We start from the raw sequence: 13,421 nt of genomic DNA on the forward strand, positions 1-13,421 counted from the left end.
TAATTACAAAAGCCTTATTATCTCAACATCATTACCATCTTCCCACTGCCACTGAGTCAATGTCTTAATTCAGCCTCTTGTAAATTCTCACCTGAAGGACTAAAAAATCTCCCAGTTGTTCTCCCTGCCTTCACATATACCCCATTTCAATCTACCATCCTCTGTGATCTTTGAATATGAAGGTCTTTGCTCCTGTGCAGGAATTCTCACGGTAACATGATGAACTCTACAGAATCTTGAGAGTGCCACATTTTCTCCATACTTTCCTTTGCACATTTTGCTTCCCTCCAAGTGAAGCAAACTTCACATTGCCTCCACATCTCACTTAATTATGAAACAGCTGATTCTTCCTTTTATAAAACTTTTGTCATTCCCCCACCCTTTCCTAAGAGATCTTCCTATGAGATCGTGAAGCAAGGTATACATACATTTTTTGTAACACTTATCTTAATATATGCTGTTTATTTGTCTATCTCCTCACCGAGGCTGTAAGTTCCTCAACAGCAGGGGCCAATCTCAGGGCCTTTGTATTTCCAGTGCCTGACACACGGTAGTCATTCAATAAATGTTTGCTGAAAAAATGAATGATGCTAGAATTAAAAAATGCACATTTAATGCTATGTATGCATAATGATTGTGCTACATGATAATTAGGCATAAAGGGCAAGTAGTTAATGGAGAGTTTACTTTTATACCCCTAAACCTAGGATTTGTGAAGTCCTGGGATTAGGGTGGGGAATGGTAAGAAGACACCCAGGCACAGAGGAAGTGTCTCTTCAGACACTGCTATGAAGACTCTTGGCTTCATTAATCCAAAGATTTGGATCTTTCAACTACTCTGGAAGGGAGAGATCATTCCTGCATCAGGGTACCCAGAAACTGTATCTTTATTTCAGTGCACAATAGCATCTCCTTGCACACAACCTGCTCCTCCCTGAACCAAAATATTTCCATCTTATCAATGTGTTTTTAATTCACAGAACTTTAGCAGCATGGAGAAAACATTCATTTCAGGTATAGAGTGGCATTTGGGTTTGGCTTCTGGGGTGCACACTAGGAAAGTCAAGGTGCCAGCCTAGGCACCTTCCTGCTCCTTCAGGTGTACCCTGCCCCTTTCTATCCTGGTGTTCTCCTAGGTTGGTGCCGTTTTGCTTCTCCATGCCCACATTGTTCCCTGCCCCGTCCCACCTTTATATCTTCACATCCAGGCTCTCTCTCCCCATAGTCAGTCCAATGAAAGTCCTAGAAATCACTCATTTACCACTGATTTCTTTATTCCAACCAGGATATACTGAGCACTTACTGTACGTCTGGAACTGTGCTAGGCGCTGGGGCAGTTCAAAATAAAAACAAGCCCTGGTCCCTGCCCTTGAGGAGCTCACAGTCTAGTAGGAGAGACAAATACAAACAATTACAAAGCAGTGTGATAAGGGCTAGGGTGGATATTATAGCTACCCCCAGAAAGGGATGCTTCCTAGGAGAGGACTTCTGAGCAGAACCTTCAACCCTGAGATGGTATTTGCCAGGCTACCAACAAGGGAAAAGGTACTCAAAGCCTGGGAAGCAACTGATGCAAAAGTACACTGTGGTGGCTAAGCAAAGAGGTGAGGCCGCCCCTGTCAAACTTCTTATCCCGGCAAAGTAGGAGTCTGAGAACCCAAATGCCCCTGAGCCTGGAGCTCTTCTACAGTGCTGCTGAATTCACTGTTCGAGAACCATTCAGTCCTCATGAGTCCCAAGATTTTTCACCCTCTAGAGACTATTAATACCCACTCAGAATGCAATTGATCCAGCTCATAAACGAATGTTTTCTTGCCTATCTTCTTTGTAAATGTTCTGGTTAAAGGTCTTTTTCCCCCCCTACTTTTAAAGCTTCAACTTGTTCTCTTCCTCTCTCTCCCCACCCTCAAGAGAGCACCTCCCTATAATTCTGGATCCCCAAAAATGACTCAGGTTAACATTTTTGCAAAGTCTTCCAACTGTTTTCCTAAATACACAGATTATTTTTAAAGCAAAAATGCGATCTTAATACATAATAGTTTGTAACTTTTTCCCACTTACCAAATGATTTGCAGACCTTTTAATGTCAATATATACAGATCTACATCTTTACTTATAAATGCTGAATAAAATTCCATTTTTGAAATGTACTTTAAAAAGTGGGAAGTCCTAACTTCTCTCCTCTTTACGGACATTATAGAATGCTTCTAAGCTTTAATATTATAAACAATGCTTCAGTAAACATTCACAGCAGCCATGGAGAAAACATTTGTTGGAGAGATTTCTATAGGAAAATTCCTAGAGGTAAGCTAAAGATAGGAAAATTTTTGGTTTTGACACTGCCAATTTACTCTTCCAAATTACTGTACTGATTTATATCTGAACCAACATACATGGGCCCATCCCTCCACATCCTTCCCAAACTAGACTGTCTCAATTGTTTTTCATCTGTGGCAGCCTGATAAAGAAATATACCATTGTTTTAATCTGTATTTTAAGTATAATGACTGAATTTGAGAATCACTTTGCATTTACTAGTTATATATATGTAATATATAAACACACACACACACATATATATATGTGTGTGTGTGTTTTGTTTTTTTGTTTGTTTGTTTTTTAAGAGAGAGAGAGAAAAGGAGTGAGCAGGGTGGAGAGAGGTAGAGGGAGAGGGAAATCTTAAGCAGACTCAAAGCCCAGTACAGAGGCCAACACTGGACTCAATCTCATTGACCATGCAATCATGATTTGAGCCAAAATCAAGAATCAGATGCTTAACCAACTAAGTCACCCAGGTGCCCCTTTACTGGTCAGAGTCTTTGCACTTTTAAAAGTTTTTATTTTTATGGATTTACAGAGCTCTTTTTAGATTTTAATCTGTCTTTTAAGATTCCAAATATTCCATTTTGTCCTTAATTTTTTTAACCTTATGGTTCTCTTGCTTTGACTTTTATGTAGTCAAATTTGTTCATCTTTTCCTTTATGGTTTCTTTTGTCTGCTTGCTTAGAAAAGCCTCCTCTGCTTCTAAGACCATATGAACAGTTTCCTGTACTTCTAATAGTTTAATGGCATGGTCTTTATCTTTAGATCTTTAACTACCTGGAATTTATTTTTGTGTTTGATATGAGATACAGATTTAAGTTTTTCCCCAAATGGATAACCAATCATCCCTTTATATTTATTGACTAAACAGCTTTTCGCTTTTGATTAGAAATGTTTCCTTTACCATATATTAAATTCTTCCATGTATATGAACTCTTTGCTTGTCTCTGGAGCTTATTTTCACGGCTATCTTATAGTCAGGAGGATCTATCATGTCATACTGCAATCATCTTTTGTCATGCTGCCCAGTATATAGACACTTCTGTTCATTTCTGTTCTGGAACCACACTCTCATTCCTATAAATGTTGTTTCTTCTCCTCCACCAAGCCACCTGGTCTACAACATCACCCACGCCCAAATGTTTTTTGGAATCCAGTTATTGAACTACCAACATCTTCAGTCTCTTCTATTTCCTCCTTAACCGACACCTGGCTGTCCCTAGGAATACTATTTTCCCTACAACTTGCTCTGAGAGGCAGCTTCTTCTCAGTTGCTTCCAGGACAACTATCCTCTACCATCAAGTGAACAAAACACCTCTCTTCTGCGGCTTATGACATTCAGTTGTAAAATCTCAAACCTTTCCTTGTTACTAACACTCTGCAACAACTGGCCACCTCTTTATTTACCCAAGACTTTGGATCCTGGTCCCCAGTCCCCTTCCTCTCCATTCCAAGGCTGGCTTTCATCCTAGGTGATTTCAACATTCAAGAGGAAGAACTAACCCACATTCTAGCTTAGCAGTTATCCAACAATACCTTATCACCCTTCCGTGGTCACCTTTTAGACCTTCCTGTCCCCTAGAGGTATTCCAACTCATTCTCTCAAGCTTCTGTACCATACAACTAACCTACTGAACCATCCTAGATCTGTGTGCTTCAAACACAGTGACATTGAGTTTCTTAAATATATGACATGAAGGCTTCTTTCCTGAAGGCTTTTTTCACATGCAGTTCTTTCTATTCGGAGTACTACCTGCATCTCCACCAATTCCTACTTTCAAATATTGGACAGCTCTTTACGGAAGCCTTCTCAAAATGTGCTATCTCCACCCCCAAAACACCCTTGTGGGTCAGGTGTTCCCAGAGTACCTTGTACTTATCAGCAAAAATGACTTTACTGATACTTTACTGGATGTCTGTATTCCCACTTCCAGAGACTATAAATTCTTTAAGGACAAGGACAGTTCAGTCAATATTCTTGGACAAATGTTACTGACAAATTATAGTTGCTTAATAAATACTACTTGTACTAAGGATGGATGGAAAGAAGGAAGCTGACCAGAAATACTACTGGAATTTGATAATGATGGGTCCAGGATCAAAACTTTCATAATTTGACTGCTAATGATTAAGTAATGAGATGTTAGAAGTTACTATCTGAGGTGATTAACACTGTAATATGATCAGGGCTTACTCCTAGCAAAGGCCAGTAGTTTTCCAAATCACTAATCTGTATAATGCTTAGTGAAAATAAGAGCAGTAGATTGCCCCAAGATTGCACACTGAAAAGAGCAAATCTTTGTAGACAAAGAGACCTGACCGGAAATTCTGCTCTACCACTAGCTGTGAAACTCTGCACATGTTACTTAGCTTCTGTGAGCCTCAGTTCTGAAAGATGGGGTAACACCAACCTCATACAGCTATAATAAAGACTAAAGGGTGTAATATACAGCAAATGCCAGACACTCAAATAAATGCTAGTTTCCTTCCACCTTCTACTTTTTCTTAAAAAGTCAGTTTTGCCACTTGGCTGGAGAAGCCCAGAGTGCCTTGTGAGATAACCACACCATCAGAACAGTTTCTCTGAGGGCTTTTCATGAGCTTCTTGTAGGAGCCTGAAGGCTCCACTACTGTTTGATGGCACCCTGTATGGCACACAGGCTGAGACTCCAATATACAAAAAGGACATACTTGGTACTCTGATACTTGGTACTCTGATGCTTGGTACTCTGAATCTGCCTCAAACTAGGACTATGGCTCTAGTTCAAAGACCAAAGCCACTAATGTGGGATCTTAGTACTAGTTACTAGCAGGGCAAGGTCAAATAGGACAATAGTTAAACTTTTCACCTAGGACACAGTGTACCTGGTAAGCCATCTCCCTTGCTCTCAAAGCTTTACAAAAGAAGAGGAGGCTTCTTACTGATACCCAAGGTGATAAGCACCCAAACTTCCTGCATCCAAGCATACACTTCCAAAGGAAAGAACTCTACACCATACCCAAGTCCAATCACCTTCAAGAAGTGGACATAACAATAGCACATTATATTTGCTAGAGATCAGCTGCGTGCAAGGCTAAGGAAGCTTTGGCAATAACACAAGCAAAGGAAACAAAAGAGAGAAGTTGATACAGTAATGGGTCTTACTCATTATAGCCAGGAATTGAGAAGAAAAGCAAATCCATTTCTCTATTACGATGGATTATAGCTCCATAAACCTTGAAGCAGATCCCAGAAAAGCTGTCACACATTAAACTCTATCCTCTACAGATCCAACCTCCTCTCCTAAGCTGACCTCCTAGTCAGTGGTTCCACAAAGGCGGGAGAGAACTCCTAATCCAACTGGCTAACTCTCCTGTTGATGCACATTGTCTCTCCTATTATTTCCAGGGCCAGCAGGGGAAATTTAGGAAGATGCAGAAATATAAAAGTAACCTCTTTAATTTCTAAAAGTGTTGCTTGGGCAGTAAAACTCCTTTCCTTCTGTGTAATGGCAGGAAAGGGATTGAGGTTTATGCCTTTATCTTGCTAAGAAATCGACAATGTGCTCCAGCAAAAAACTGTGTAACTGTAAGAAAAAAAATAGTTCACCATTGCTATCGAAAACAAAGGTACCAACTGGCCAAAAAACAAACAAACAAACAAAAAACCTGCAATGCCTTGCTTCACTCTTCTATTTGAAGATGAGGAAGTGAGGTGGAAGGAGATGGGAGGAACAGCTCTGGGGCTCAGACTTATTGTTTTATTTTAAAATCATCAAATTCTTCCTTCTACTGTACCTTCCTTCAAAGATTGTAAAGATATAGTCATCACTATCTCCCTGTTAACTTCAGAAATGCTTGAAATGGAGGCAGATTAAAAAAGCAGCAGCAGCTACTTGGAAATTAGGCAATTTACATGAAGGCACATTGTTAAGTGATTCTCTGGCCAACTCCAGAGTAAATCTTGTTCCAGACCCTGAGTCCTCCACGGTACAGGTTTTTCAAGCAGAGTATCCAAGGCAGAGGTAGCAATGATAGTTCAAGGAAGTAAGACTTGAATTTTTCATAAACCAGGCCCAAGGTACCCACATACACCCTCATCAACCTGACCTTCTTGGGCTCAGCACTATCCTGGGCTATTGGGAAAGTGTTATGATTTAACAAGAAAGAAAAAACAAGGCTGTGGGAATAGAGCCTGGTTGAGGACTGGAGGCTAAGCTAGGCCTTGGGATTCAAAATGGAGCACAATTATTCTGGCCTTCACTAAAAACTATGCTCCTGCTACCTGTCTCCTTCCAAATTCTTGTATTTCTCCTCCTTACATATGTTCTCCACATACCCCTTCACAAGAAAAGTAACCCTACTACAAAACATTCTCCCTGTATGGTTTTCTTCCTGTTTGCTTTCAAATAATAAATTTAGTGGCAATCAAGTCTTCCCTGGAATAACTTGTCCTTGTCACAGAAAAGGCTAAAGATACATAATCACTATGCAATTAGAGTGGAGCATGAATCACCATTGTTCCTTCTTCCCAGCCCAGGTGCCCAACTTTTATTCGTTTCCCTCCTACATTCCCTAGGTGCATTCCCAAGGCATCTCCAATTTTGTAATGAGATAAGAGGCATTTGAGCTGGGACCACTGCATAGTGTGATCCTCCTTTCTCTGGAATCCACATAACATCCCAAATTTGAAACTGAAAAGGCAATCATTCCTAAATGAAACCTGCAAATCATCTCCTTTTTTGATAATCTTAGACAAAAATCGTAAGACTTTTTACTTTTATATGAAGTAGTCCTTTTAAGTTAATATATCCAACAAATAATTAAATATCTCTTATGTTCCAGGCATTGTAATAGAAGGAATGGCCAAAGGAGGTATTTTAGGAGATTTAGATTGTAATGAACTATGTCACTTATCAGTCACTTGATTCACACCTGAGGATGAGCAAATCAAATATTGATAAGGGCTGCAGAAGGATCCAGATACTCATAATAATCTTCCTTCCATTCTAAAATAAAAGGAGTTATTCTATTTAGGAACAATGGCATCCTAAGTAACTCATAGGGAAATGTGTGTGAATATCACAACTGGACGCAAACTTTATAAAAGCCATTAAACACTATGGCTTCAATCAACTAGTTTCAGAAGAGCAAAGAAGAATTCAGTCAAATGACATAATCGGATTTAGCCACTTTACTTGAAAAATATAGGCTTTATCAACTCCATCAGGTACCCAGAAAAGTATCTGGGGCAACATCAGATCAGATCTTTGATTCATAAACAAGATGTGGCTCAATAATCAAAACAGAATTAGGTTCACTGAAGTATCTAGAGCTTAAACTAATTCCATTTAACAGGTTTAACAACATGCAACACACACCCTCCGGTTGGCAGAAACACCTCTCAATGACATAGACAGGTAGCAAATACTCAATTGACCTCCATTGACCATTCAGCAAATGGTGGTAGACCACAGCTAATCCTTGAAGGTGAATTCAGAATCAAATCAAACCTCAATAACAGATTTGTTTTTCAAGGAAGTAAGATTCCACTGAATTCTAGGTTCAGATCAAAACCAGAAGTTGTGCTATATTAAGGACACTGGCCCAGAACCTATGGAGGAGATGCAAAGCTGTTTAAAGCTAAGATTTAAATTGCACATGTTTTCTTTACTAAAATCAGCCCCACAGAGAAATACAGTCTGGTTTGGGCTGTGCAGGCATTGCTTTTCCCTCCAGAGATTCATCCTCGTTTTTGCAGAAAGAAGATTACAGTTCATCTGAAAGCCTTCCAGGAAACGAATGTTCCAAAGGGAAGGCTCCATGGAAGAACAACAGAGAAGGAAGTTATTTCTGTGTCTTTGGTTATGTTGATCCAAACCACTTTTCGTTCTCTTAATGAAGAAGAACCCTTAAATACAGCAAATTGATTCATTGATTCACAGTAAGGTAACAAATTGATATAAACATCTTATTTAGTTTTTTTTTTTTTTATGTCTCTAAATCTTTCGTTAGGGAATTTACAGGACACCATTGCCACATATCCATCCGTTTCTATTTCCTTCATTAAACTGTAGACCTACAGCAACGGAGGTAACAGCTTGATTTAGAAGTATAGGAATTATCCTAATTTATACAATAGTAGCAAACGTTCTAATTATCTTTTGAGCATTTTATAACACATTGTGTCCTTTCGTATTTCTTTAATTGGGCTGCAAAGCTTAAGCCTACTTTTTTTTTTTTTAAAGATTTATTTTAGAGAGAGAAAGAGAGAGAGAAAGCACAAATGCGAGGAGTAGGGAGAGGGGGAGAGAGAAGCTCAAGCAGACTTGGCGCTGAGCAAGGGGTAAGGGGTGATCTCACCACCCTGAGATCACCACCTAGGCTGAAACCAAGAGTCAGACGCTTAGCTAACTGCACCACCTATGCTCCCTGAGTCTTACTTTTGAGCAAACTTTTCTTGTAATCTCCAGAGTGCCCAGTACTGGAATAAGTATATACCAATTAGATGACAGATTTTTTTTTTTCCACCTGCAAGTCAAGCCCTAACTGTTCTATACCAAAATAAATACATTCTGAGTGCCAATCTTGTCTAAGGCATTACTTGTCATTAAAGATTCGGAGAAGTCGGTGATCTGCCCCACACGCAATAGCAGGCTTTTCATCCTCCCCAGCCTGATCCACCTTGCCAGAACTACCCTGATGCTGAGACTCCCTTTCTTTCCCTAAATTATCTATCACTCCCTAAGTACCATCTGTTTAATGAAATGCCGTTAAGTCTATAAATCAAACCAGAACATTTGTGAGAGTAATTTAATCACGCTTCAAACATAGTACAAGATGATGTTACCATATGGCCCAATCATGAGCGTGGCTTCCCCCGCTAAGTACCCGTACACCATAACCGGAGAACCAGATTCCAAAATAGCGTGAAGAAAATCCTAAATTTTGAGCCCAGAAAGCAGAATGTCATTCCTTTGTGTTGCTGACTCTACTTACCAATTTGCCGTGAAGCAACCCTCAAACACAATTCCCAGCAACGGCCTTAAAGCAAACTGCCCGCCCCTGTCTTAGAGGAAACCGACGTCCAAAGCACTCCTGACTTCCTTCAACGCCGCACCCCCGCGCCCCTCCCCGACCTCTTTCTTCCCTACTCCCCCACCCTCATCACATACACCCTAAGGCACCCTGAGCTCAAGCGTGGCCTTGCTTCTCCCTGGACTACTCTCCTTGTTCAGTCCTGGACAATTACACCCACCACCCCCACTTGAAGCGGCTGCTCCAGAATCCATTCTCCTACGGCAGCCTTCTCGGATTTCTCTCTCAGTTTTAGGCATTTACTGGACACGCCACGTGTCAGACACGCTTGTGTAACTCTGCGTGGGTCACGTCACTTGTAATGTCTCGTCTTGCAGTGTTCGCTGTCCGCCCTGGTGTCCTCTAGCCGCCCCCGGTCGCAGCCTCAGCGGGGCCCTGCGACACCTGCGCACGGGCAGGGGGATCCCCTTCGAGGTCTCCCGGCACGGAATTCGCGGCAATTGGACATCCTGGTTGAACTACAGTCCCGCAGCAGGGATTCTTGGCGGCACAGCGCCCGGGGGCAGGATCCCGGGGAAGTCCTGGCTCCAGCAGGCGGCTCCGAGCGGCGGAGCACGGAGCTGGGGACTAAACGCCGGGGAGGCCGCGACGGCAGCTGCAGGCAGGGGAAGACCAGGGGCCACGGGGGTGGGCCACGGGGGTGGGGGGCCGAAGCCCAAGGAAGGGCGTCGCGGGAGGCTCGGGCGGGCTCCCTCGGAGCCGGGGCAGGTCCGACTCACTTGTGGGCTCAGGAGGGTACCAAGCGCGGGAGCTGAAGAGCAGGTCGCGGTAGCGCTGGAAAGCCTCGTCCAGGACGGAGCAGCCCGGCTGCGCGGCCGAACTGCTGTGGTACCGGAACTGGAAGTCGTGCGGGAAGATGGCGTAGTGCGCCTCGGAGGTCTGGATGTACTGCGGCCAGGGCCACAGGGCCGCCGCCCGGCCGGCGAGCGCTGCCGCCAGCAGCAGCGGAAGCCAGAGCCCCGAGGCCGCCATGGGCCGCCGCTCTCCCCGCTCCGGCCGGCCGGGCCACGTGAGCCCCCGGTCAGCTGACCGGCGCCCGCGTGACTACCGGCGCGGCACGTGACCGCCGAAGCCACGCCCCCTGCGGCCGCCGCGCGGGGAGGCCACGCCCCCTGGGCGGCCGCGGGGAGGGCGGGGAGGGCGGGGAGGATGCGGAGCGCTCCGCGGACGGGGGGCGCCGCGAAACGCCGGGGGCCCGCGGAGGGGACCGGGTGGTCTGGTTCCGCCGCGGCGCATCCCAGGATGGCGCAGGTCGGATGTGCTGCCAGAGCCAGCCGGCGGCCTCCTCCTCCCGTTCCCCGCCTCCGCTGATGCTTGGTCATCTCCTGGGAATCGCCCCCAGGTCCCCTGCCCCCGAAGCAAAAGTCTGTTCGTACTGCGAGCGCTCAGCCATTGCTTGGGCTTTGGGTGCAGGGAGGAGAACGCCCAGAAATAAGACCGGCCCTTGCACCTGCTCTCGTAGCAGCGAGCCCGGGGGTCCACGCTTTACTCCCTGGGCAGCTGAGAAGCATCCCCAGAGCTTGCATTTTAGGCAGCACACGTGGAAGGGCTGGGTGGATGAACCAGCTAAGGGGCCCTATTTTATTGGGGGTGGAAGGTAAGGAGAGGCTGAGCTACAGCAGTGGGGGAAGGAAGAGGCCTGCAGGCCCAGGAGAGAGTGGGCATCCAGAAGCCTCGGGGTAATACAATGTCAGGTATGATTTCAGGACTCTGCATGCGCCAAGGCCCCCCTGTGTGTGATATCCCGCTGCACCTAAGGGAGAGGACTCATTTACTTACAGAATGAAGGCGCTGGACCCTGGATAAAGACTGTGAAAATTACTAATGAAAATACAGAGACTTTTGTTGAGAGAATATTGCAAACATATTGTTAACAATGACCCGCTCTCTGGCCTGTGTATCAGACAATCAGAAAAGTAATGGGCAACCAATAAAAGTTTAAAAAATAAAAATAAAAAACATTATAATCCATATAAATGTTTAGGGCCTAGCGTAGAGGTAGGAGCCGAGGTTAAAATTGGACAATTATTTGACAATATGAATTCTTTAAGTTAGTACATATTCAACATTGCCATTGATTTTAACAGAGGGCTAGCAAGACTAATGGCACAGATAATATGTGGTATTTGGCTGCTTTCTCTATTTTTCTAAAAATTTTAAAAGATTTTATTTATTTTAAGAGAGAGAGGGAGAGAGTGAACATGAATGGGGCAGTCGGGGGGTGGGGTGGGGGGTCAGGAGGGCAGATGGAGAGGGAGAAGGAGACTGTTTCTCCAGGGAGGCGGATGTGAGGCTTGATCCCAGGACTGTGGGATCATGACCTGAGCCACCCAGGCACCCCTCTATTTTTCTTTTTATTGAAGAGAGCTGGTTAAATGGATAAAACATGATTTAAATTTGTACCTATGGCTTCTTTTTTAAAAAAATAGGGATCCCTGGGTGGCGCAGTGGTTTGGCGCCTGCCTTTGGCCCAGGGCACGATCCTGGAGACCCGGGATCGAATCCCACGTCAGGCTCCCGGTGCATGGAGCCTGCTTCTCCCTCTGCCTGTGTCTCTGCCTCTCTCTCTCTCTCTCTCTCTGTGACTATCATAAATAAATAAAAATTAAAAAAAATATATTTATTGGGGATCCCTGGGTGGCTCAGCGGTTTAGCGCCTGCCTTTGGCCTAGGGCGTGATCCTGGGATCCCGGGATCGAGTCCCACATCAGGCTCCTGGCATGGAGCCTGCATCTCCCTCCTCCTGTGTCTCTGCCTCTCTCTCTAATAGATAAATAAATCTTTAAAAAAAATAAAAATAAAGATATTTTTATTTATTTATTTACTCATGAGAGACAGAGAGAGGCAGAGACACAGGCGGAGGGAGAAGCAGGCTGCATGCAGGGAGCCCGATGTGGGACTTGATCTCCTAACCCTGGGATCATGCCCTGAGCCCAAGGCGGATGCTCAACCGCTGAGCAACCCAGGAGTCCCCATGGCTTCTTTTTAAAATTTTTTTTAAATTTTATTTTTTATCGATGGCTTCTTATAAAACTAGCTTACATATCAGAAAAAGAATTCACTATCATGGGACACCTGGGTGGCTCAGCGGTTTGGTGCCGCCTTCAGCCCAGTGCCTGATCCTGGAGTCTGGGGATTGAGTCCCACGTCGGGCTCCATGCATGGAGCCTGCTTCTCCCTCTGCCCGTGTCTCTGCCTCTCTCTGTCACTCATGAGTAAATAAAATCATTTAAAAAAAAAAAAAGAATTCACTATCAGCTGTGTCCAGATTTTTAGTTCGTCCAGTCATCACTATAGAAGCAGAGAGGAGGGAATGACTAATTTTGCCTGGGGAAGTCTTTCACAAAGGAGGTGACCTTTGAGCTGGCTTCTAAAGCATGAGTTAGCCAAGCAGGGAAGGATCTGGAGGATTTTTGTTTTTACAACAACAAAAAAAGGCAAAAAACGAAAATAGTGTTCAGCATTTGTTTTGCAGCCAGCCATTATAGAGGCAGTGTGCGCCCCAAGCAGCAACAGTGGCCTCATCAAGCTCCTTCCCTGGGAACTACCCGCAGCCACCATAGCTTTGAACTGTGTCTGTGAACAGGTGTTTTATCTTAATGTATTTTGTGCATCCATTAGCAAGATGTGTCCTAAGGTTTCAGAAAATCCTAAGAGAGGTTATTTTTGGGGGCTGCAAATGCTCAAAAAAATTTCCATATAAATTAATGGTAATTGCTTCTTCTTTGCTTTACACACTAGTTTGATTTATGAAAGGTGTCAGAGAATGCTCTACTTTTAGATAGCGAGGAATCTGTATCGAGCATAGGGTTTATGGGGATAGCAAAAGGAGATGTTCCATGATTATCTTATTATTCCCTCTTCTCCCTGGAATGCCTTTCCTACCTCTCACTCCCACTTCACCTACTTGAAGGTCTTAACTTCTTTTTTACCACCCCATCAGTGTCTGACTTCCCAGACCTGGGTGAAGTCCTATAACCCTTGATTGTATCTCCCTTAGAGCATTTAGGTCACAGTATT

At 44.0% G+C, this 13,421-nt stretch overlaps 2 protein-coding genes across 4 annotated transcripts in view; one reads left to right on the plus strand and one right to left on the minus strand.

Annotated features, from left to right (window-relative positions):
• Positions 1–10,410, minus strand: part of HEXA (hexosaminidase subunit alpha) — a 27,140-nt gene extending 16,730 nt beyond the window's left edge. The window contains exons 1-2 of one of the 3 annotated variants that reach the window (XM_038580899.1): positions 10,121–10,161; positions 482–572 (exon numbers count right to left, since the gene is read on the minus strand). Coding sequence is in view for 2 of the 3 variants with exons in the window: in XM_038580897.1 (XP_038436825.1) it covers positions 10,121–10,373 (253 nt within the window). In the remaining variant the exon portion in view is untranslated. Of the gene's footprint in view, positions 1–481; positions 573–9,561; positions 9,944–10,120 lie in introns of those variants that run through there. The other 2 variants (XM_038580897.1, XM_038580898.1) reach the window with 2 other exon arrangements.
• Positions 10,372–11,313, plus strand: LOC119866817. The gene is made up of 3 exons (XM_038579891.1): positions 10,372–10,421; positions 10,474–10,998; positions 11,108–11,313. The coding sequence occupies exons 1-3, from the start codon at positions 10,372–10,374 to the stop codon at positions 11,139–11,141; spliced, it is 609 nt and encodes a 202-aa protein (XP_038435819.1). The 3' UTR covers positions 11,142–11,313.
• The last annotated feature ends 2,108 nt before the right edge of the window (positions 11,314–13,421 follow it).

This window comes from Canis lupus, chromosome 30 (assembly GCF_011100685.1).
Source record: "Canis lupus familiaris isolate Mischka breed German Shepherd chromosome 30, alternate assembly UU_Cfam_GSD_1.0, whole genome shotgun sequence".
Classification (NCBI taxonomy): domain Eukaryota; kingdom Metazoa; phylum Chordata; class Mammalia; order Carnivora; family Canidae; genus Canis; species Canis lupus.

What these genes read in the sequence shown, in the direction of transcription:
- LOC119866817 (XM_038579891.1), top strand. Translation starts at nt 10,372, where the DNA reads ATGGGCCGCCGCTCTCCCCGCTCCGGCCGGCCGGGCCACGTGAGCCCC. An exon ending in CCGGGCCACGTGAGCCCCCG is followed by an intron (nt 10,422 to 10,473) that starts GTCAGCTGACCG and finishes TGACCGCCGAAG; the next exon opens with CCACGCCCCCTGCGGCCGCC. An exon ending in TATTTTATTGGGGGTGGAAG is followed by an intron (nt 10,999 to 11,107) that starts GTAAGGAGAGGC and finishes GTATGATTTCAG; the next exon opens with GACTCTGCATGCGCCAAGGC.